Source organism: Hypanus sabinus, chromosome 26 (genome assembly GCF_030144855.1).
Source record: "Hypanus sabinus isolate sHypSab1 chromosome 26, sHypSab1.hap1, whole genome shotgun sequence".
NCBI classification, from domain to species: Eukaryota; Metazoa; Chordata; class Chondrichthyes; order Myliobatiformes; family Dasyatidae; genus Hypanus; species Hypanus sabinus.
In genome coordinates, this window is record NC_082731.1 from 46374355 (window position 1) to 46399521 (window position 25167).

The following is a 25167-nucleotide window of genomic DNA, read 5'->3' on the forward strand; positions in this document are numbered from 1 at the left end:
GGATATGAGGAGAGGGCAGGAACGGGGTACTGATTGTGTATGATCAGCCATGATCACAGTGAATGGCGGTGCTGGCTAGAAGGGCCAAATGGCCTACTCCTGCACCTACTGTCTATTGTCAATCCAGCACAGCTGATCCCCTAGAGGGCTCAACAACAAGCTGTTATAAAAAGCCATCCCTCAGACATTCTACAAATTCTCTCTCTTGAGGTCCAGTACTGGCCTAGTTTTCCCAATCCACTTTCCCGTTAAAATCCCCAACGATCACCATGACATTGCCCTTCTGACACACCTTTTCTATCTCCTGCTGTCATTTATAATCCACATCCCAGCTGCTGTTTGGAGGCCTGTATACAACTGCCATTAGGGTCCTTTTACCCTTGCCATTTCTTATCTCAACCCATAGAGAGTCTACACCTTCCGATCCCATGTCATTCCTTTCTAATGATTTACACAGGGCCACACCACCCCTCTGCCTACTAACCCATCTCTCCAGGACATCGTATGTACTTGGACGTTCAGCTCCATTCAGAGATCTGATGGTGGAGGAGTAGAAGCTGCTCTGAAACACTGAGCGTGTGGCTTCTGCACCCCCTCCCTGATGGCAGCAATGAGGGATGGCCTATCCTGAGTGATGGTGGTCCTTAGTGCTGAACGCTTCTGAGGCATTGCTTCTTCCGGATGTCCTTGGTGGTAGGGAGGCCGGTGCCCATGATGGGACTAACAGTGTTTACAACTTCCTGCAGCTTTTTCCGATCCTTTGCAGTGGCCCCGTCCACACCAGGTGGTGACGCTCTCCATGGTACACCTGTAGAAATTTGTGAGAGGCTTTGGTGACAGACCAGACCTCTGTGTAGCCGCCATTGTGCTTTCTTTGTATCTGCATTGATATGTTGGGCTCAGGGTAAACCCTCAGATGTTGACACTCAAGAACTCGAAATTGCTCACCCTTCCCACTGCTGGTCCCTCTGTTTCCCCTTCCTGAAGGCCACAATCAATTCCTCGCCTTCGAGTGCAAAGATGTTGCTCAACCAGCTGATTTCTCTCACTCCTACATGCCTCATCACCATCTGAAATCCTGCCAACAACACATAAATAAGTAACAACTAATACTGACAATTTAAGGTCTTGAAGGTGAGTCCATAGGTTGTGGAATCAGTCCAGTGTTGACGTGAGTGTAGTTACCCATGCCGGTTAAGGACCCTGATGGTTGAGGGGTAATAACTGTTCCTGAACCCGGTGGTGTGGGTCCTGAGGCTCCTGTACCTCACTCCTGATGGCAGCAGTGAGAAGAGAGCTTGTCCTGGGTGGTGGGGTCCCTGATGATGGGTGCTGCTTTCCTATCTTACTGTCACGAGGCTCTCTGTCTCCTTGTTATGCTCTGACATTGGCATTTGAGATACGTCCCACTAGACTGGTGCCATTTGCAAACTTGTAGGTGGAGTGGGAATGGAACTTGGCCATGCAGCTGTGAGCTACAGGGAGTACAATAAGGAGGCAGACTTGTGGGGCATCAGTGCTGAGGTTTATCATGGATGGTGTTGCTGCCTATCCTTACCGATGGAGGCATCTTTTCACAAAGTCAAGGATCCAATTGCAAAGAGAGACATTGAGTCCCAGGTCAAACAGCCTGGAGTTGAGTTTGCTTGCAATTACAGTATTGAAAGTGGATCCTTACTCAATAAACAACAGCCCGACAGGTATCTCCACTGTCCGGATGTTCAAGTGATGAATGCTGTGTTGTCATTGCCACCACCCGTTATGCCACTGGCAACGTAGGTCTCCATTTCTATCTGTGCGTACGGTCTCACACAGATTAAGAAGGATTCTTCATTACTGTTTCCATAACAATTCTTTTTGACCGGTCAGGGTTGTGAGCTCTGAGCTGAACCCCCGAACCTGGAGGACCAGTGGACCACTCTTAGCCTGGCCTTTACCCTTTGACCTGTTTGTCATGGGTGACCCGACCAAGAGCCAAAGCATAAACCCTGACTCCAGCCAACATCGCTCTCTGGGTCACTGAGGCACAAAAGCCTCCAAACCCTTCAATGAGGTTGTGGTCCTCTTGAGGATTGTTACCATCAGGGAGGAGGGACAGGAGCCTGACGACAGAAACAGCTTCTTCCCCTCGGCCATCTGAACTCTGAACCCATGAACACCATCTCACTACTTTTTAAAGTTGTTTTTTTTTTAATTTTTGCACTACTTATTTAACTGTTTTATATTTTTTTGCTGTAATGGACAGTTTTTTTTCTCTCTACGATCACGTATCGCATTGTTGCTGCAAAGACAGCTCGTTTCAGAGCATACGCACCTGATACGACAGCAGATGCTGAAAGAGATCGCGTCGTCACCGGCAAAGTTGCAGACGGAGTTGGAGCAGAAGTTAAGAACTGCTGCACTTGACCAGCTGCTCCCTGTGATTGCTTTGCAGCGGTGAGAAGCAGTCCAGACAACGCTGGCGGTTCCCTCGACACTTGGCTTATCAGGGTGACCTGGCGGGGAGGGTGCGGTAACCTCGGGCCAAAGGGTGCGAGGAGATACGGCTCTCCAAGTGGGTTTCCACACCACACCCAAGTGCTAGCTGTGAATTCCCTCCCTCAACCTCGCCACCTCCCATCCCTCACGGTTTCACTTGTGCCACAATGCCCGCAGCGCTCCCCGACATTCTGTTACTTACCTTGTTTATCTGCCGCGCTGAGTCCACGGTGCAGTTTTATTGCACAGACTTGTGCAACAGGACAATAAACTCGACCTTGACTTTTGAGTTTGAGATGCACTGAGGGAGTGTCAGAAAGACAGAAGGATTGGATTCCAACCGCTTAGAAAAGTGATCATTGCAGAGGGTGGAATTTTGAGAGAGTGGGATGAGATTTTGGCAGGATTTAAGAACAGCCCGGACTTTGCGTTCAGTCCCTGGAGTGGGACTTGAACCCATAACTGCTGGCTCAGAGCCGCAGAGCGGAGCCAAGCCTGAGAGGGAAATGGCTCGTGAGGGGGGAGCTTGCCCCTCTCTTCACGTTGCAGCCCCTGAATCCACTGGTGCCTGACATGTCCGCCTCACACAACCGGCTGAATGAAAAGGCAGGAGACAACTGTGAATGTGTTTGTTGTTTGGGAGAGGGGCTGGGTCAATGGAACAATGGTCAAGATTGTCAGTGCTGGGACGGCGCTTGAATCAGCTGCTGATCCCCCTCCCTCCCCCGTCCCCGACTGTCCAGGGCCGCCTTGCCATTGGTGCAGGAGGTGCCAATCATAAGGCAGCGCAGGTCAGGTGCTGAGCAGCGGTGCCCAAGCAAGAGCGGGGTGTGCAGGTCAGAGAAGCTGGTGCAAGAATGGGGCTCTACTCATCTCACCTCCACAAGATCGAGAACCTTCCGGAAATCATACAAGAGACAGGCTGTGAGTGCTTGGGGTATCCCAGCTGTAACTGTGGGTGGAATATTGTCTTGTGCGCTGTACGTGTTTTAAAAGGGGAATGTCTTCATTTCCAGCAATTGGTAAGGCACAGAGTCAGTAGAAGTTTAGTTTGTTATAGAGGAAATAATTCTTGGCAAACTGCTGCTTGATTATGTCTCTCTATGCTTCTTCATAATCCGGGGTGCGTTTCTTTGCGCAGAAACTGCTGTTTCAGAAGGCTGGATTTGGCCGGCATCGGGCTAAGGAAGGAGGGTGGAGAGTTGGCATGGGGATGTGGGGACGTTGGCAGCATCTTCTAAGCTGTCCTCTTCTGCTTCACAGCTATGAAAGCACCTTTGAGATATTGTGCATGAGCAAATAAAATGTACGGAGAGAGACCCTGGGAAAGAGCTGCGATGGTGACCTGACAATCCTTTTTGCAGTAACATTTGAGAGATAAATATGCTTAGGGAATTAACTCGGGTATTCTTCAGAACAGCATAGTGAAGTCCTTGGATTGTGGAAAATCAGTAAGTGTCTGGGTTAAAGTTCAAGTTCAACTTCCGTCGTTCAACTGTACACATGTATACCGCTAAACGAAAATTGAGAGGCAGTGTTTATGGGTTCAATATCCATTCAGAAATCTGATGAGAGGGAGAGAGAATCCAGTTTATTATCACTGTTGTGAAATTTGTTTGTTTTGTGGCAGCAGTACAATGCAATACACAAAACACTATAAATTCTGATCAAAAATACACAGAAAACAATAAATACATGTTTCAAAAAGAGAGCAAAAGTAGTGAAGTAGTATATAGGGACCATTCAGAAATCTTGGTGGACAGGAAGCAGCTGTTCCTAAAACGTTGAGTGTGGTCAAGTTCTTGTACCTCCTCTTTGATGGAGGCAATAAGAAGAGAGCATGACCTGGGGATCAGGGTCCTTAATGACGGATGCTGCCTTCCGGAAGTTTCCGGGATGCCGGGGAGGCTGAGCCTGCAACCCTGTGCTGCTACCTTTCAGTGAGATATGCAAGAAGTCTTGGGACACAAATCCCAGGGAGAAAAATGTCCCCTTGACCAACAGGATGTGATTTAAAATAAGATTAGCTTCGTATTATTGTCCTGCGATGTGGCCTGCTACTGCGCCCAGATCTGGTGAGTTTTCTGTATTTCAACAGTGAATGTTCATCAAGGTCCTCGGGACATCCTGAGGTTCTGGGACATCTCACTTGCCATCTAACCTGGTTCCTCAAGACCACCTCTCTGGTCAAGAAAGCACGTCCACTTTCTGAGAGATTGAGACAAGTGATCTCCCCGCAACAATCTAACCGGGAGTGTCCTGACATCCGATACGGGAATTGCAAGGGATCTGACCACAAGTCCCTACAAAGGATTGTGAGGATCACTGGGGTCTCTCTTCCACCCATTAGAGGTAGTTGTCAAGAACACTGCATACACAGGTTCCTTATCTTCGTCAATGATCCCTCCCATCCGTCCAACAATCTCTTTGACCCCCTACCATCAGGCAGAAGGTACTGTAGCACAAGGACAAGGACAGTTAGGATGAGAAACAGCTTCTTCCCCCAGGCTGTGAGACTACCAAACTCCCTGGCTGCACCCAGGTCTCATCACGTATGAAGTGCCAGTAGCATTATACTGTTTACTTTTTTACTTGAGTCGTATATGCACCTTATTATTTGTTAATTTATTGGTGATAATCTCACTTTATGTGTTATGTGTGTGAATTACAGTACTGTGCAAAAGTCTTAGGCACCCTAGATTTTTTATATGGTGTCAAATGGGAATGGCTTCCACAGAGCCCCGATCTCCACATCTCCACATCAGGCTGTCTGGGATTACCTGGACAGCCAAAGTCTGCAGAAGAACCGTGGCAAGTTCTCCAAGATATTTGGAACAACCTACCAGCCAACTTTCTTATAAAACTGCACCACAATGTACCGAAGACGTACAAAAAAGCTGGGTGAACTCAGCAGTGTACCGAAGAGAACTGATGCAGTTTTTAAGGCAATGAATGATCACACCAATATTGATTTGATTTGTTTTTTTTTACTGTTTATGCTCATTATAGTGATTCTTTTTGATATTTAGGAACTTTTCATTCCATTATCTTTGAAAGCATCTTCACTTTACAACTTTTTTTTAACATGTACTTTTGCCCAGTACTGTATACATACCTTTGTCCAGAGGAACATTGTTTTGTTTGGCGGTGTACACCACCGGTATACGGTTGAATGACAACAAACAGACCTTGAACTTAAACTTGAAATATCAGGAGTGAGCTCCCAGGAGCTAAATAAGGACTGATTGGCACAGCAGAATAGGAAGGAGGGATGTTCAGTGGGAAGGGCAGGGACCTGTGGCAATCTGAAATGGATTGATGTAGAGTCAGAAGGCACAGAGCTGTGGAGATCTGGGAAGGAGTGATGAAACGTGGGAAGAACAGAGACCTGTAGAGCTCCAGTTGAATCCAAGTGTAAATGGCCTTTTGTGGATTTGCCGATTAGAAAGAGTGTGGATTCCCCACTATTGGTCCACTGGGGCCAGTAATTGTAAGTTAACAAAATAGAGAGAGTACAGAGAAGATTCATTAGAATGTTACCTGGGTTTCAGCACCTAAGTTATAGAGAAAGGTTGAACAAGTTAGGTCTTTATTCTTTGGAGCGTAGAAGGTTGAGGGGGGACTTGATAGAGGTATTTAAAATAATGAGGGGGATAGATAGAGTTGACGTGAATAGGCTTTTTCCATTGAGAGTAGGGGAGATTCAAACAAGAGGACATGAGCTGAGAGTTAGGGAGCAAAAGTTTAAGGGTAACACCAGGGGGAATTTCTTTACTCAGAGTGGTAGCTGTGTGGAACGAGCTTCCAGTAGAAATGTTAGAGGCAGGTTCGGTATTGTCATTTAAAGTAAAATTGGATAGGTATATGGACAGGAAAGAAACGGAGGGTTATGGGCTGAGTGCAGGTCGGTGGGACTAGGTGAGGGTAAGTGTTCAGCACGGACCAGACTGTTTCCGTGCTGTAATTGTTATGTGGTTATAATGGGAGTGTCTTCCTCTTTTTGGGCCCTTGACTCCCAGTGGAGCACAAGGAATTGATAGTCTCCTGTCTCCATCGTCCAAGGTTAATGATATGGTTGGAGTTCATCAATGTTTCTGTAATCGGGATTGGCCTATACTGCTTCACCAGGCCAGCTTTACCCATTTCCACCTCTCGTGATGGGGACATTGTGTTGGACTTAGGGAGGCCAAGGAAGTGAGTCTATGTATCAGGTTGGGATCTAAAGGGATCGGTGGTTTCTTTGCAAGACTGCGAGTAGCTGGGATATCCCCGTTTAAATGGACAAGACCAGGTTGCTGTTTAGCAGGCGCACACCGATTACCTGAGAAACACACACCAAATGTTGGAGGAACCGAGCAGGTCCAGCAGCATCTGTAGAGGGGGATAAACTACATTTCAGACTAGAATCCTAATGAGAGGTTTCAGCACGAAATGTTACCTGCTTATCCCTCTCCATAGATCCTGCCTCACCAGCATCTTTTGTGTGTCTTGTTCAAGATTTCCAGCATCTGCTCAATCCCGTGTGTTTATGAACCTTCTCTGTTTAGTTTCCAAGTCGCACATCTGCCGTCTGTACGATCGTTTTGAGGCATTGGACCAGAGCAAGAGAGGGAAGCTGAGGTAAGCAGACGTGAAGTGTGGCTACCGAATGTACTGGCAGCGTGCATCCCACCCCCGAAAGAATCATTACCACCTCACCCAGAACTTGGGGAGCTTTTATTGGACCAACTACGGGCAGCACTGTGACTCAATACTGAACCAGCACAGGCAGGGGTTCAAATCTAATCAGATCAGCTGGCTCCTTAAATTCAAACAATGAAATAACACCTTGAAGTAAGAATCTTGTGTCAATAATAGACGGTCATAATGGTGGACAGATACCCTTTGGAAAATGAAATCCAGCGTTCTTTATATAGACCAGTTGAAATGTTTTGTAACTTCAAAACTTAAAGTAATTCAAGGAAGACATGGGAGTCTGAAATACGGGTCTGACTTCATCTTTATTTCAAGCGAGGCGTGATCGTATCACGTAGTATTACGAATGCCATTCATATACTTTTATAGCTAGCTGGTAACAAATTATTTAAACAAACAAGAATGCTTGGACGAAAAACATATATGCATGATTACTCAAATACTATCAAAGTATTAAACATACAACACTCCTCCCTGCTTACCTAAAAGCTCCAACTCAACAGAAGATGCATTTCAACTATATACACTGTATAATACAACTACTGTGCAGACATCCACGGCACAGAAAATCTGAAATTGTCCCATTCAGGCTTAAAGGTTTAATCGCAGTACAGGATTTCTTACTCTTGCGGGATAACGTCTTTCCAGACAAGGGGTGGGGGCACTCTACTGGGCAGGTGAGGCTTGTGGCTGCAAAACAGTCTCGGGTTCTGCAGCCTCCTCCATGGTGGATTTAGGAGCTGACTCTGGGACTGAGGGTTGTGGCTCTGACAGCAGTAGCCACCTACCCCATCCTTGTTAACGTTACGGCTTGTAACTTCTAAACTTTAAGGTAAGTCAAGAAAGACACGGGTGTCTGAAATACGGGTCTGACTTCATGTTTACTTGGTGAGGCTTGCACATATCATGTGGTAGTGTGATGACGTATGTATTTAGCGTATTTATATACAAGAGTACTCAAATACTATTGGAATATTAAATATACGACACTATAGCTTAGCCTATACCCAGATCAGGATAGCTCTCTGATATCTACCCTGTATTTCCTTCCAATCATCTTAAAATGATGCCCCTTCGTATGAGCCATTTCTGTCCAAGGTGAAAGACTCCGGCTGTTGACGTGATCTATGCCTCTTATCATCAGTCCATCCACTTGTGGAGTTATACAACATGGAAATAGTCCATCCATTTATGGAGTTATACAACATGGAAACAGCCTCTTTAGCCCAGCTTTCATAAGTTGTGAGGAAATATGGTTCAGAGAGGAACTCGGAAAGCAGGACAAAGTCCTTCTGTACCTGGCACACCCCACCCTGATGACCTTTGACATGAGATGTCACTAAATGCCTGTGAAACCATAGCGACTGGCAGCAGAAATCAATCAGTAACTGGGCTGCAAGAAGCTGATGATTGTTTTACAGCAGCTCAAGGAGCGGGGAACTCCGAGCTCTCAGCCAGGGTGCTCTGCAGCCTCTGGGAACGGGTCTCACTTGTTGTTGCTAAGGCCTCCTTGCCCCTAAGCTAGGGAGGCAGTTAAAGGCCCACCAGGGGGGTCACATTCAGGCCTGTCCAGATCCATCCATGGAAGATGTCAGCAAAGCTGATGGAAATCAGAGAAACTGCAGATGCTGGAGATCAGAGAGAAAAGAGCACGTTCTACATGCTCTCACTGACTTGGGTACTGTCCGTGGAAGGAGAAACAGGTAACGCTTAAGGTCCAGGACACAGCCAGTTCTGATGAAGGATTCCGTACACCTAAGTTGTAAACCGTCTCCTTACCGCAGATGCTGAAGGTTTCCAGAATGTGCTGCTTTCTTTTACACGGGTATTTCTGGCAGCCTGTTATAATCAAAGTTCAAGCTACATTTATTACTGAAGTATGTATACTTCATACAATCTCGAGATTCGTCTCCTAACAGGCAGCCACAAAACAAAGAAATGCAATAGAACCCATTAAATCCCCAGAGTGCAGAGAAAAAGAAAAGACAAATCATGCAAACAATACAAGTAAGCAAGTAACATTCAGGACTGAAGTTCTCAGTGAGTCACAAAACCAGGCATCACAGCATCCCGTTAGTGGCAGGCTGCAGCCTCAGTTCGATGCAGGGATAAGTAAACTTCCCAGAGTAGTGGGCTGACTGACCCGTCCCTTGCCTCTGGCCCGATCACTGGGTTTTAAAAAATTCCAGATTAATTTAATTACTTGTACTTAAATTCTCCAGCTACCCTGTTGGGATTTGAATTTGGCCTGATCCAGTCCAGTAACTTGCCACCACACTCCGTAACCAATGTAAGAGTACAGGGATTAAAACAGGCCAGAATTCATTCAACGATGCAGAAATACTTCGGATATTTTTGGCAGTGGTAAACCATTGTTGTAAATTGTCTGCCCCACATTGCTAATTAAATTTAAGTCACTAAAATTAAAAAATACTCCTTTATTCCATAAAAACACGCAACCACAAATCTCAATGGATCTGGGGTTGAGAGGGTGAACTGTTTTAAGTTCCTTGGCATAAACATCACCGAGGATCTCATGTGGTCTGTACATACTGGCTGTGTGATGTAAAAAGCACAACAGCATTTCTTTCACCTCAGATGGTTGAAGAAGTTTGATGTGAGCCCCCGAATCCTAAGGACTTTCTACAGGGGCACAATTGAGAGCATCCTGACTGGCTGCATCACTGCCTGGTCTGGGAACCGTACCTCCCTCAATCGCAGGACTCTGCAGAGAGTGGTGCGGACAGCCCAGCATATCTGTCGATGTGAACTTCCTACTAGGTGTGTAAAAAGGGCTCAAATGATCATTGAGGATCTGAGTCACCCCAACCACAATCTGTTCCAGCTGCTACCATCCAGGAAACGGTACCACAGCACAAAAGCCAGGACCAACAGACTCCAGAACAGCCTCTTCCACCAGGCCATCAGACTGATTAATTCACACTGATACAATTGTATTTCTATGTTATATTTACTGTCCTGTTGTATATAATATTTATTACAAATTACTATAAATTGCACACTGCACATTTAGATGGAGACGTGAAGATTTTTACTCCTCACAGATATGAAGGATGTAAGAAATAAAGTCAATTGAATTCACTACATCTGAAAGCATGACTACTTAAATGGTTTACCCAAAGGGCATTCGGGACATTGATTGGAGGAATGTCCGTTTAGTGAAAGTCAGCTTGGGATTGGTTGTCAGCTGACCAATAGTCACGTGGGGGTTAGTTTGCTTGACAGTCAAAAGCCTCTTCTACCATGCCAGTCATCGATTGGCTGTTCGAGGGATGCAGCAGCTCTTTAACACTGTTCCCTCTGTGTCACAACACCGGAGTCCTGTTTCAGGCCCCTTCCCTTGGTCTCTGGGCCCTCGTCTTCACACTGAGGTTCTGCCCAGAACGTATGCTGCAGGCGTGTGCTTTGCCAAGAGTCTGTTTGTTGAATTTTTAGTTTGTAGCTGTGTAACTTGGGTGGGGGTGGGGGAACAACTTAGATGTTTGGTGAAATGTTTTACAATTTGTAAATAAATGATTAATACACTTATTCACAATCAATGTCTTCTGTCTCACTTACCAAACCTGTGAACCTGTTTCCTAGTAAGGCCAATAGGCAGTGGTCTTTTCGGTACAGTTGGGACAGAACTTCCCCCACGGCTAAGCAGCTTGAGCCATACATACAAACTGCTGCAGGGACTCACCTTCGGAGAAACACGATGTTTCGGGCCGAGACTCTACATCAGGACTCCTGATACGTGGCTGTGGATCTACCAGCATCTGTAGAATCCCTCATGTTTATAAGTTTCTGTCTTCCCGAAAGTGGGACAAAGAACAATTTGCATTTGGGGCAACACGGTTAGCGTAACACAATTACAGCGCGAGCTGCCAGATTCCCGTCACTGTCTGAACATTTTCCCCATGACCACATTCACCTCCTGCAGGAGCTCTGGTTTCCTCCCAGTTTCCAAAGATGAATGGTTAGGGTTGCCGAGTTTTGGACATGACGATATTTGCGGGACGCCCCCCAGCACAATCCTCAGACTGCGTTGGTTGTTGGTACAACATTTCTCATTTCACTGTGAGTTTCGGTGAAAGTGTGACAAATGAAGCTGATCTTTACATGAAAAATTATGAAGTGTTGGAGTTGTAACGTGTTTATTTAGGGATACAGGCTCTTCCAGTCCAACAGCCCCGCCCCACCCAATTACACCCATGTGACCAATTAATCTACTTTTCCTCAGTCTTCGGACTGCCGGAGGAAACCCAGGCATTCCACGGGGAGAACGCACTAACTCCTTACAGACGATGGTAGGAATCGAACCCGGTTACTGTCACTGTAATAGCATTAACCACTGCCCTGCCATGCCATCACACACCTGTGAGGTGTTCAGACTGCCAATTTACCCTCTCCCTAAAACTTTGCTGCCCCCGGTTGTGAGCTGGGCTGTCTCTTTTCCTCCAAAGTCCTACCCCTACAGCCACTCTCATCCCAGCTTAGACAGAAGAACTTCAATAGATTGGACCTTTGAACCTAGTTTTCAGTATTGTTTATATAACTTGCACAATTCGTCTTCCGCTGCACATTGGATATCTGTCAGTCTTCGTTATTTATAGTTTTTCACATGATCTATTGTATCTCTTGATTTCCCCATCAATAACTGCAGGAAAGACCGTCTCAGGGTTGTACATACATACATTGATAATAAATTTACTTCGAACTTTGAACATTGTTTGGCACTGCAGTGACCGGTTTAACCACTAGAGGAGCTCCTGTGCTCCCTCCACCTTGCACCCAGGATGTTGCAGGAGGGTCCGACAGCTTTGCATTATTTAATAAAAAGATTTATGATCACGTTCCTATCTTCAATGCACAACCTTTGTGCTCCACACAAGATAGGTGTGAATAGCTTTGGCCGCGGAGACCATTGTTACAAGAAGAACTAAACTCCAGTGGCAGGTGTGGATCCTGACACTGGATGCATGAACTGCGAGGAAGTCCAGAGGAAGGGTCTCGACTCTTTATTCCTCTCCATAGATGCTGCCCGACCTGCTGAGTTCCTCTAACGTGTGCCTTTCAACAATACTTTTATTGGTTATATCCTGCCAATTAACGTAGAAGATAATAGAATCAGAATCCTGTTTATTAGCATTGAAATTTGTTGTTTTGTGGCAACATACAAAATATAGTATAAGTTACAATAATAATTATATATGTAAACATGAGAAGATCCGCAGATAGAAATCCGGATTAACACAGATAAAATGCTGCAGGAACACAGCAGGTCAGGAGCATCTATGGAAATGAATGAACAGTTGACACTTTGGGCTGAAACCTTTCCTCAGTATTGGAAAGGAAGCTAGAAGATGCCAAAATTTAAAAAAAAGCAGGGGAAGAGGGGAAGGGAAGGAGGGTAGTACAGTATAGTTAAATAAATAGCGCAAAAAAAGAGTGAAAATAGGGAGGTAGTATTCAGAAATCGGTGGTGGAGGGGAAGAATCCATTCCTGAAGTGGTAGTGTGTCCCTTCAGGCTCCTGCACCTTCTCCCTGACGGTAGCAATGACAAGAGGGCCAGTCCTGGGTGATGAGGTCTGGGACGATGGGTGTCATCCTTTTGAGGCGTCCTGGCCGCTGGGGTGTCTGGTGCTCAAGACAGAGCTGGCTGAGTTTACGAACTTCTGCAGCTTTTCCGACCCTGCGCAGTGGCCCCTCCGTACCAGATGCTGATAATCGGTGAAAGAAGGTTGTATTTCTTTGTGCCACCTTTCACAGAGCTCTGCTCTATATAATGCCAGGGTCTCTGTGACGCAGCTCTGAGTTGATGGTACCACAGGGTGTCAGAAAGAGCGATGCTGTGGGATCTCCTTCAGCACGGAGAGGGAGTGATGCCAGCTAACACAGCACCAAACCAAAACATTAAATATATTCCTGACTAGAAACTCAATTTGAGACTCTAGGGGACAATGTTGGAGGGAGTGCTACATCAACAGAATTATCAACGGTTCAGGCATTAAATCAGAATGGTATCAATAATAAAGATTCCTCCAGCATTTTGTGTGTATTGCTTGGATTTCCAGCATCTGCAGATTTTCTCTTGTCTGTGATAAAGATTCCAAATCCCTATTTGTAACAGATTAAGGATCTTTCTGTGCCCTGGGCCGCGTTTCGAGCCCAAACGCTAGTTGACGGCTGCACTCTGTGACACCTTTGAGCACAAACCAAGCCCCGTGGCCGAGTACACAGCAAAGGTCTTCACTTGGGAGAAATGAGTAGCTTTGCGGGCTGTGATAAGATGCCACACCAACGCAGATCCTGGTTGTTTCTGCTTTCCAGCCGAGCCGACTTCCAGCGCATCGGAGCGCTCGCGGTGAATCCTCTGGGAGAGCGAATCATCAACGCCTTCTTTGCTGATGGGTGAGTGACCGAGGCTGGGGCTTGTGGGGAAGGGAGATGGCGTTCCCTCTTTGGTTGAGGGGGTGATGAGAGGGAGGGGAGATGGATGAAGGATCCGGGAAGTTACTCTAAAGCTCCATAAAACACTGACCTCATCCCGGTAGTATGGTGTGGCCGACCCCTGGTATCCGGGAGCGTGAGAGGACTAGTCTAATATCACAAACAACCGGTTCAGATCCCTGTGGAACACCACTACCCACAGAGTTCCCATCAGGATAACACCCAGGGACCTCTATCAATTAGACCAGAAGAGCATAAGACACGGAAGTAGAATTAGGCCATTTGACCCACTGAGTCTGCTCCACCATCTCATCATGGCTGATCCATTATCCCTCTCAGTCCCGATCTCCTGCCTTCTTCCTGCATCCTTTCACGCCCTGACTAATCACGAATCTATCAACTTCTGCCTTAAATGTATACAATGACCTGGTTCCACAGCTGCCTGTGGCAACGAATTCCACAGATTCACCACTCTCAGGCTAAAGGAATTCCTCCTCAGCTCTATTCTGAAAGGGGCCCCTCTATTCTGAGGCCATGTCCTCTGGTCTCAGACTCCCCCACCATCGGAAACATCCTCTCCACATCCACTCTAGCTGTGTCCTCTGGTCTCAGACTCCCCCACCATCGGAAACATCCTCTCCACATCCACTCTAGCTGTGTCCTCTGGTCTCAGACTCCCCCACCTTAGGAAACAACCTCTCCACATCCACTCTATCTGTGTCCTCTGGTCCTATACTCCCCACTATAGTAAACAACCTCTCCACATCCACTCTATCTGTGTCCTCTGGTCCTAGACTCCCCCACTATAGGAAACATCCTCTCCACATCCACTCTATCTGTGTCCCCTGGTCCTAGACTCCCCCACTATAGGAAACAACCTCTCCACATCCACTCTATTTGTGTCCTCTGGTCTCAGACTCCCCCACCATAGGAAACAACCTCTCCACATGCACTCTATCTGTGTCCTCTGGTCCTAGACTCCCCCATTATAGGAAACATCCTCTCCACATCCACTCTATCTGTGTCCTCTGGTCCTGGACCCCCACTATAGGAAACAACCTCTCCACATCCACTCTATTTGTATCCTCTGGTCCTAGGCTCCCTCACTATAGGAAACATCCTCTCCACATCCACTCTATCTGTGTCCCCTGGTCTCAGACTCCCCCACCATAGGAAACAACCTCTCCACATCCACTCTAACAAGGCCTTTCACCATTCGTTAGATATCTTTGAGGTCACCCCTCATTCTTCTGAATTCCAATTCTAAATCTCTGTGGACTTTAACCGCCCCAGTTTGGGAAAATGTGTTACTTAATATTTTAAGTCTAGGATAGTCTTAATAGGAAGTCTAGGATCAGAGAACACAGCCTTAGAATAGAGGGGCATCCTTTTAGAATGAGGTGAGGAGGAATGTCTTTAGCCAGAGTGTGTTGAATCTGTGGAACTCTTCACCACAGGCAACAGTTGAGGCCAGTTCTTTGGGTATATTTAAGGCAGAAGTTAATAGATTCTTGACTAGTTAAGTTGTGAAGGGTGTAAGGAGAAGGCAGGAGATTGGGAGAGCAGACTTGCTGGGCTGAATAGCCTAATTCTGCTCCTATATCTGATTGTGTTATAGTCTAATATCTACTCCTTCTGTGCCTCTGTAAAGAAATTTGGCACGCTTCCGCCAACTCTTACCAATTTTCCTCCGCATCGAAAGCATTCTATTTCGATGAAGAACAGCTTATCATGACAAATCCTTTGTTTGTGACTGCAAAGAATTTGTGGACGCAACTCAGCACATCACAGGACCCAGCCCACCCCCGCCATGGACTCTGTCTACACTCCCCACTGCATGGGTAAAGCAGCCTGAATAATCAATGACCCCTCCCACCCCAGACAGTCTCTCTTCTCCCCTCTCCCATTGGGCAGAAGACACAAAAGCCTAAAAGCACGTCCCAAATCAGGATCAGGTTTAATATCACTGGTATATGTTGTGAAATGTGTTGTTTTACTACAGCAGTACTTTGTAATACATGATTAAACATGATAAATGGCAATAAGAAATAGATATATGAAAAAAATAAATAAGTAGTGCAAAAAAGCAAAAAGATAGTGAGCTAGTGCACATGGGTACCAGCAGACTCAATCCCACTGATGTCAGACTCCCAAACGGTCCTCTTGTATGATAAGATAGTCTCTTGGCTTCACAATCTACCTCGTTGCAATCTTGTGCCTTATTGTTAATCTACACTGCACTTTTTCAGTAACTGTTACATGTTATTCTGCATTCTGTTATTGTTTTACCTTGTTCTACCTCAGTGTGTAATGATCGGATCTGTATGAACAGTGCACAAGGCAAGCTTTTTACTGTAGATCTGTACATGTGATAATCATAAACTGATTCCGATTCCGATACCAATGTCCCTCACCCTCCTCTGCTCCAGGGAATACAGTCCCAGCCTTTCGAATCCTTCCCTGTAACGAAATCCAGGGCAACCTCCTGGTGAATCTCCTCCACACACTCCTGATTTCTGTCTGTGTAACAGAATCTGTATTTATGCACATTTTACTCCACATCAGCGTATTAACCACTAACTTTATTTGATAAAATTCTTTACTCTTTCTAACTGTTGAATGTTGTTCTGGTTGCGTGTCCCACCCTGACCAACACACCACAGCAAATTCCTCATACGTGTAAATCTATATGGTGAACAAAGTTGAACCTTGATTTGAAATTCAGTGATTCCATTCAGAAATCAATAGAGGGTGACCTGTTGGACTTTGGAGGTAAAGTTGGTGAATGGGGTGTTGGTTTGCCTTGTTTGGTAATAGCTGGGGAAGCTCTTTTAGAGAGAAGTGCTGTTGCACCATCTCCTCACCTGCTTTTCTGAACTCACCTTCCTCTATTTTCCCAGTAAAGAAACGCTGGACTTCCGTTCATTTGTCCGCATCCTGGCGTGCTTCCGACCCATCGGAAAGGTCAAGTCATCAGATCCTCAGGCCCCTGAACCAATTAACAGCCGAGACAACAAGCTGCGGTGTGAGTATAGCACCTAACGCATCTCGCCAAACCACCAGGGACAAGCCCGGAACTTCTACTGCGGTGGGACGCCAGATTAACTTCAGAACCTCAGTAGAGAGAACAAGGTCCAACTATCATCAGTGTCCTTCCTTCAAACCATAGGGCCATAGGGTCACGATTAGGCTATTCGGCCCATTGAATCTGCTGCACAATTCCATCATGGCTGATTTATTATCCCTCTCAATCCTAGTCTCCTGGCTTCCACTGCCATCAGCAACAATGAATTCACAGATCTTTTTTCTACAGAAGTGGTTTGCCATTGCCTTCTTCTGGGCAGTGTCTTTACAAGACGGGTGATCCCAGCCATTATCAATACTCTTCAGAGATTGTCTGCCTGAGACCACATCTGCTTGAGAGACTTACGAGGGGTGATTGATAAGTTCATGGCCTAAGGTAGAAGGAGTCAATCTTAGAAAACCTAGCACATTTATTTTTCAACATAGTCCCCTCCTACATGTACACACTTAGTCCAGCGGTCGTGGAGCGTACAGATCCTTCTTTGTAGAAGTTGGCATCTTAGACCTCCAGAAGTGGTCCACAGCATGGGGTGATTGATAAGTTTGTGGCCTAAGGTAGAAGGAGGTGAGTTATTAACTTCAAACTTTCTGCATTTTCATGCAGAGTTGAACTGCACGAGCACGTAATGAGAGCTCTATAACTCATCTCCTTCTACCTTAGGCCACAACCCTATTCTACAATTCCACAATCCACTTCGACAAAGAAGGGATCCAAATGCTCCACGACCGCTCAACTAAGTGTGTACATGTAGGAGGGGACTATGTTGAAAAATAAATGTGCTAGGTTTTCTAAAATTGACTCCTTCTACCTTAGGCCATGAAATTATCAATCACTCCTCGTAGTAGATCAAGTAGCAAGTGTAGTGGAGAGGTGGGAAGGGATGAGTTGGCAATGTCTCAGTCAGGACAGAGAGTGGAATGGCCAGTGTAGGAGAAAGGGGCGCTGGTGAGGCAGGACTGAGGGAGGGGGAGGGTTATTAAAGGATGATCAAGTAAGGAAGGGCAAGAGGTGGAGCAGTTTAAATCAAAAGGGTTAGTGACACACAGCTGAGATGATTGAATGCTTTCCTCTTTCATATTCCAGTTGCCTTTGAGCTGTACGACCAGGACAAGGACGGGAAAATCTCGAGAGACGAACTCTACCAGGTAAACGTGGGAGTGAGACAACTGTGACCTCCAACACTACAGAGAACACCCACAGCGTGTTAACAATAAAAAGGCTATTCCAACAATCTCTGTAAAGATTTCAGTGTGTATAGGACAGAAAGAGAGAGAGGAAGGGACAGAGAGACAGAGAGAGAGGGAGAAACAGAGACAGACAACGAGATAGAATGGGAGGGGAGAGAAAGAGAGACAGAGAGGGGGAGAGATAGAGAGACAAGAGGAAGATAGGAAGTGAGAGACAAAGGGGGACAGAGAGAGAGAGAGAGAGAGAGATTGTCATTGTTCATATTGCTCTGTTCACATTGCGGACACATGATGTTGGCGGTGGATACTTGCGGGCTGCCCCCAGCACATCCTTTGGTTGTGTTGGTTGTTAACACACACAACGCATTTCTCTGTATGTTTCGATGTACCTCTGAAAAGTAAAAGTGAACCTAAATCAGAATGGAGTTCCTGGGCCAGGATGAAAGCCGAGTGTCTCTCCTTCCCCCTCAGGTGCTCTTCATGATGATGGAAGCGGAGGTCACTGAGGACCAGCTGGACAGTATCATTGACCGCACCATCCAGGAAGCGGACCATGACGGCGATGACGCCATCTCCTTCGAAGAGTTCAGGAAGGTACTGCCCTCTCTCAGTCTCAGTGTGAAGTCAGGACCTGGGTGGGACTTTCCGTCGGCACAGTGTGGGTGGGAGGGAGGAGCTAGACTTGCGCGACTGGGTTGAGAGATGGTTCAAATCCATCCGCTAATCATGTTCCAGCAATTCCCATAGGATTCAGACGTCACTTTGACGCCCTTCCACCCTTCCAGCTGTTCCACTAGTCCGCAGGAGCTCAGTGCGTGGCCTAGAAGAGGGATCACTACAGTGATGAAGAAAATGGCTCACATTGAGCCCAGGTAACCAACAGGACTCAATAGATTTGAACTGGCCAAGGCCAGGCTGTGTTTGGATTGGCCGAAGTTGGGCTGGTTCAAGATTGGCCCTAGCAAAACCAGGTGTGTCAGGATTGGCTAGGTCTGGGGCCAGGCTGATTGAGGATTCGCCAAGGCTGGGCTTGTTCAGGATAGGCCAAGGCCAGGCCATGTGAGGTTCGGGATTGGTTGGACCTAGATCGAGAGTGAGCTGAGTTCTAAAGAGGAAGTTACTTAAAAATTAGATTTGTCACATGTGCATCAAAACATACTGTGAAATACGTTGTTTGCATTAATAACCAACACAATTCGAGGATGTGCTGGGGAGAGCCCACTAGGGTTACCATTCTCTGGTGCCAAATAGTGTGGCCACAGCTTACTGACCCTAATCTATACACCTTTGAAGTGTGGGAGGAAACCCATGTGGTCACTGGGAGAAGGTATAAACTCCTGACAGAAAACAGCACGAATTCAATTCTGATCCAGCACAGTAAAGTGTAATGTGAATCGCCATGTACGCTACTGTGCCATTCCTACTTTTACCCCGAAGAAGATTTCCTCCACCCTGAGCCATTAATACATGTTTGAGGAGAAGAAACACCGTAGAGTGAATCGGAGTAACGAAGGGGATCTCAGAACGCAAGCCTTTACATTCTGTTGGTCGAGAGCAAGATGTCATAATTTGTCCGAGCATTGGAACATAGGCTCAAAGTAAATTTTATTATCAGAGTACATTACGTCACCTTCAGAGTCATTTTCCTGTGGGCATACTCAACAAATCTATAGAATTGTAACTACAACAGAGTCAACGAAAGACCACCCAACTTGGGCGTTCACCCAGAGTGCAGAAGACAACAAACAGTGCAAATACGAAAAGAAAGAAATAATTATAAACAAATAAACAAACAAACAGCACCAGCAGTTCTCCAAAGGGAAGCTTGCAGAGCATTAAACTTAAATGTCCTTGGTAATGCAGGACAAACTTGAGGATCATAGACCATCGTGGTGTGTGGATTGGACGCTACCACGTAGAGCAGGTCGCACCAGCCAAGTCAGCTGAAGCGCCCTTCCATAGAAATGCCAATTTTTCCCAGTACGTGAATCATGCCCTATCACTATGGGAGCTCTTGGAGCCCCTGTTCACCCAATCAAACTCCACTTCCATCTTCATATACAGATACTCTGAGACCGAGCATCCACAAGATGAGTACAAGATCCCAAAGATTCCTAAGGAAGAACACCAAGTGTCTTGCCCCTTGTCTCCATTTTATATGGGCAGCCCTACATTGCAACCATTTCAGACTAGGACAGGAATGTCACCTCTACTCCATCAGTCCTTCTCTGACCCACACATCTTCACCTCTTTGTTTTAAGCTCTGGTAGTGTGTGTGTGAGCCAGCCCTTCTCAATCGCCTCTAATGCAGCGAGGGTTCATGCCAATAGCACTGAATCCAAGAAAACGGTTGGAGGGAGGGAACCACAGAACTCCAGATGAGGTCACCTCTAAGCTTGTACAGTAATAATTCAGTTATTCCTTAACAGATCTCCTGAATTTGTGCCCTAATTACCCCTGGAGTATAGGAGAAGAGAGAACGATTAGCTTTATTTGTCTCATGCACAGTGAAACATGAAAGCATGCAGTGAAATGTGCCGTTGGCATCAAGCACCATCACAGCCTGAGGGTGTGAAGGGGACAGACCGCCAGTGTCACCATGCAACATAGAATGCCCACAACTTACTAACCATATGACTTTGGGATGTGGGAGGAAACCAGAGCACCTGGAGGAAACCCACATGGCCACTGAAGGTGCAGACTCCTTAAGGACAATAGCAGGAATTGACCCTCCATCAGTGATCATTGGCGCTGTAAAGTGGTGCTAACTGCTATGCTACAATGCTACGTCAGCCATTTTGGTAGGAATGGAGCCATCGGCCATTACGGTTGCAGAATCCAGCTAGACTTCCTTCCTTTTGGAGCTTCACAACCCACGGCTCTACCACTATCTATGAATTTGCTGATGATGCCACTGTTGTTGGCTGGATCACAGATGGTGATGAGTTAGCATGCAAGAGTGAGATAGAACACGTCGCCGAGGGGTGTCATAGCAACCTCAGCTCTGTATCACTAAAAAGCAATGAGTTAACCACTGACCTCAGAGGAAGTTTTCAGCTCACATTCCAGTTCTTATTGATGGGGTCAGAGTAGAGAGTGTTAGCAGCTTCGTATTCCTGGGCAAAGCACAGAGATGTAATCATGAAGGCTTGCCAGTGATCCTAGTTTGATTAAAACTTACAGAGACTTCTACCGTGTTGGAGGTATCTTCCAGTCAGGACATGATGAAGGAAATCCAGAGTCTGGGCTCTCAGTTCAAAGACCAGCAACACTGACATATGACAAAGGACACCTGGGGATCAGATGTCCATGTGAGCAGGGGAGCACGAAGTCTGATGAGCTGGCAAGGTCAGAGTCTGAGGCCTGGAATTTGGGGTCCTGACATCAGCAAGTCCAGGATCAATACCAAAACTGAAGGCTTGGAGGCCTGCCCTGGGAAGACTGTCCATTTGTGTGGGTGGGAGGGAGGGAGGAATGGGATTTGTTCAGCTGTTGTTGTTTCGTTTCTTGTTCTGTTCTGTTTTGTTCCTCCATGCATTGTGGGCATGCTATATTGGCCCCGGAATGTGCAGCAACACTTGCGGGCTGCCCCCAGCACATCCTTGGGTTGTGTTGGTTGTTAACACAAGTGATACATCATTGTTTATTTCCAAGCCATCATTTTCATCATTATGTGCTGTGTTGTATGACATCATCATTATGTGCCTTGTCATATAACATCATCATTATGTGCCATGTTGTATGATGTGGGCGATCATGGTCTTTGACCATGACTGCTCTTGGCAAATTTTTCTACAGAAGTGGTTTGCCATTGCCTTCTGGGCAGTGTCTTTACAAGACGGGTGACCCCAGCCATTATCAATACTCTTCAGAGATTGCCTGGCATCAGTGGTCACATAACCAGGACTTGTGATCTGCACCAGCCATCTGTACGACCATCCACCACCTGCTCCCATGGCTTCACATGACCCTGACTGGGGGGAGGGGATGGTGAATTGCCCAGGCAGGTGCTACACCTTGTCCAAGGGTGACCTGCAGGCTAGTGGAAGGAAGAAGTGCCATACACCTCCTTTGGTAGAGACGTATCTCCACCCGGCAACCCAGGTATATGTGATGAATAAATGAATCTGTTCTGATCTGAATCCAACTTAGTGCTTCACGGTCTGATACATGACCTTCACCAGACTAGTACATTGACTTCAGTTTCGTTCTGAGCAGATGCCATGATGTCTCTCTGTTTCTCCCTCTGTCACAGAGCCTTGAGAATGTTAACCTGGAGCACAAGATGAGCATTCGATTCCTTCAGTGAGATCCAGAGGACTACGGCAAGGAACCCTGGGAGCTCCCTCCGTGATCCGCCCGCTGGGTTTTGGGTCTGGTGACTGGATTGGAAACATAAAGCGTCTGTTCTGTGTGTGATAGGCTGCCTCGTCAAAATTAATATCTGAAGGCTCGTTTCTTCCCCTCATCCCCACCCTTCCTTCATTTCCAGGATTTCTAAGTTCGAAGTAAATTTATTAACAAAGTACATACATGTTACCATATACGACCCTGAGATTTGTTCTTCTTTCGCCTTTTCTGAATTAGCAGTTTGGTCCATTCTGTAAACTGAGAACCCTTCTATCTGATCACTGGCGTGCTGGCAGAAAGCCATGTCCCACTCTGACACTGAGTACAGCAATCTCTCATATCCCTCTCATACAGCCATCTCACCCTCAGCTCCGCAATTTTGTTCTCCAGCGACTGCACATTGGCTGCAAGGTGCTGGGTAGAGGAGGCTTCGTTCCTCTGCATTTCAGCCCGGCTTGAAGTTGTTTGCTGCCCCCTCCCCCCCCATCCACTTCCAGCCATGGCGATGAACCTTCATCTGTTTACAGGGTCCGTTGATAGTGAAATCCGTAGATCATTAAGTAGATTTGAAACTACATGTCGCAGATTGGAGTGAGAGTAATTCAAAAGAGGTATATTTAAAAGTATTGTTCATAGCCTAGTGAACATCGTCATGGTTCATGACCTCAGGACCACTCAGGAGCTGGGAGATTTGGGAAGGTCAATTTGCTGCTCCCTCTGTCCACTGGTATTTGGGGGTCCCACATTTAACCACAATGCTACCGAGGATCTGCTTCTGTGTGTCTACCGAGGACAGAACCTCACGTCAGCAAGGAGGAAGAATCCACGTGTTTGAAAACTCATTGAGTTGGGTCAGCACCAGAGGGTGTCAGAAGTGGGGGGTGGTCTCCTGTAGGATCCTGCACCCAGTGAACCCACCTCCCTACAATGATGGTTATTCAGTGGGTTTATGACATCTAAACCCCAGGGAGGAATTCAGCCCATTGATTCTATACCATCCTAACTAGTCCCACCCTGTGATTGTAGAGTTCTCCTACCTTTTAAGTGTCTGGGTCTCTTCTAATCCCCCAACATTTGCTGTGCTTTGAAGAGAATGTTGGAATTGTATAAGGTGTCAGAGAGGCCTAATTTGGAGTTGTGTGTGCAGTTTTGGTTACCTGACCACAAATGCAAGCAGGCTTTTTCCACTGACACTGGGTGAGACCAGAACTAAAAGTCGTGGGTTAAGAGTGTGTCATGCTTTGTAACTCCAATACGTAAATCTAATTGCAAAAAAAAGATGGGAGCCCTGGAGAATGAGTCTTAGTTTCATATTTTAACTTGAGATGATGTATGACGTGGTGCCAAATAACGTATGCCATTTACATACTTTTACATATAACCCATTATGAATAATTTAAACAATAAAGATTGCTTAATCAAACAATATATCTGCAATTTTACTCCATTTTTACTGAAATAATAAGTACACAACAGGGTGTAAGGTGAAATGTTTAAGGGGACCATGAGGGGGTGGTGAGAGTGTGGGACAAGCTGCCAGTGTAAGTGATGGATGCGGGGTCAATTTCAATATTTAAAAGAAATTCTCTCTCTCTCTCTCTCTCTCTCTCTCTCCCCTCTCCCTCCCCCTGCCCCTGCCCCTCCCCTTTCCCCCTGTCCCTCCATCTCTTTCTCTCCCTCTCCCTGTCCCTCCTTCTCTTTCTGTCTCCCTCGCCCCCTCTCTCCTCGCCCCCTCTCTCTCCGTCTCTCCCTCTCCCTGCCTCTCTCTTTCTCTCTCCCTCGCCTTCTCTCTCTCTCTCTCTCTCTCTCTCTCTCTCTCTCTCTCTCTCTCTCTCTCTCTCTCTCTCTCTCTCTCTCTCTCTCTCTCTCTCTCCACCCCCCAATCACAGGACGATTTACAATAACTAATTACCTACTCACTGGTTTGTCTTTGGACTGTGGGAGGAAACCAGAGCACCCAGAGGAAACCCACAGGGATCACAGTGAGAATGTACAAACTTCTTTCAGAAGGTGCCGGAAATGCACTCTGAATTCTGAAGCCCCAAGCATTGCGCTAACCACTGTGTTACTGTGGCACCCAATCATGGAGTCATAGAAGACAATAGGCCCTTCAGCCCATCTAGTCTGTGCCAAACCTTTGCAACTGCCTAATCTCATTGACATGCACAACTGCATAGCCCGCCATACCCTTCCCATCCTTATCACCTGGGCAAGTATCTGCTGAGAATTTTGTAGTTGGTACAGGCAGCAGAACTCCATCATAGATGGTCCAAGCCCAGGCTGCAAAAGGAGAAGAGATAAAAACAAAGAGCTACAGAAGCTCCAGGGACCTTATCTCTGAGGAGGGGCTGTGCCTGGGGAGCAAAGACTGACTGACCCAGGACAGACGACTCTGGTGAGCTGCCCTCAGGGGCCTATGCCCAAGAAGAAGAAGACAGCAGCCACTGCACACAGTCAGAACGCTCTCCACGGTACATCTGTAGAAGTTTTTGAATGTGTTTGTTGACATGCCAAATCTCTTTAAACTCCTAATGAAGTATAGCCGCTGTCTTACCTTCTTTATGACTGCATCAATATGTTGGGACCAGGTTAGATCCTCAGAGATCTTGACACCCAGGAACTTGAAACTGCTCACTCTCTCCACTTTAAAATAAAATATTTTTTATTAATTTTGAACAAACATAAATGAAACATGAATACAGAGAGTTTGAAAGTACATAATTAATAGGCTAAGTATATATTCATATAGATGATAATCCATATATAATAACCTCCCAAACTCATAGTAATTATGAAAAAAGGGAGTAAGTAAGGAGGAAAAAAATCCCCAAAAAAGAAGAAAAGAAAAAAAAAACCAAACCAACTCGGGCCATTGCATTATGTCAAATATACACAGTAGCGTCAATAACTCCGCACCT

At 46.3% G+C, this 25167-nt stretch overlaps 1 protein-coding gene across 1 annotated transcript; it reads left to right on the plus strand.

Moving 5' to 3' along the window:
• Window positions 1-3264: 3264 nt before the first annotated feature.
• chp2 (calcineurin-like EF-hand protein 2) lies at window positions 3265-23677 on the plus strand. Its single transcript, XM_059951015.1, has 7 exons — window positions 3265-3402; window positions 7026-7098; window positions 13508-13588; window positions 16528-16652; window positions 17796-17857; window positions 18371-18493; window positions 22155-23677. The coding sequence occupies exons 1-7, from the start codon at window positions 3336-3338 to the stop codon at window positions 22206-22208; spliced, it is 585 nt and encodes a 194-aa protein (XP_059806998.1). The 5' UTR covers window positions 3265-3335; the 3' UTR covers window positions 22209-23677.
• Window positions 23678-25167: the final 1490 nt, after the last annotated feature.

What these genes read in the sequence shown, in the direction of transcription:
- chp2 (XM_059951015.1), top strand. Translation starts at nt 3,336, where the DNA reads ATGGGGCTCTACTCATCTCACCTCCACAAGATCGAGAACCTTCCGGAA. An exon ending in AGCAAGAGAGGGAAGCTGAG is followed by an intron (nt 7,099 to 13,507) that starts GTAAGCAGACGT and finishes TCTGCTTTCCAG; the next exon opens with CCGAGCCGACTTCCAGCGCA. An exon ending in CCTTCGAAGAGTTCAGGAAG is followed by an intron (nt 18,494 to 22,154) that starts GTACTGCCCTCT and finishes CCTCTGTCACAG; the next exon opens with AGCCTTGAGAATGTTAACCT.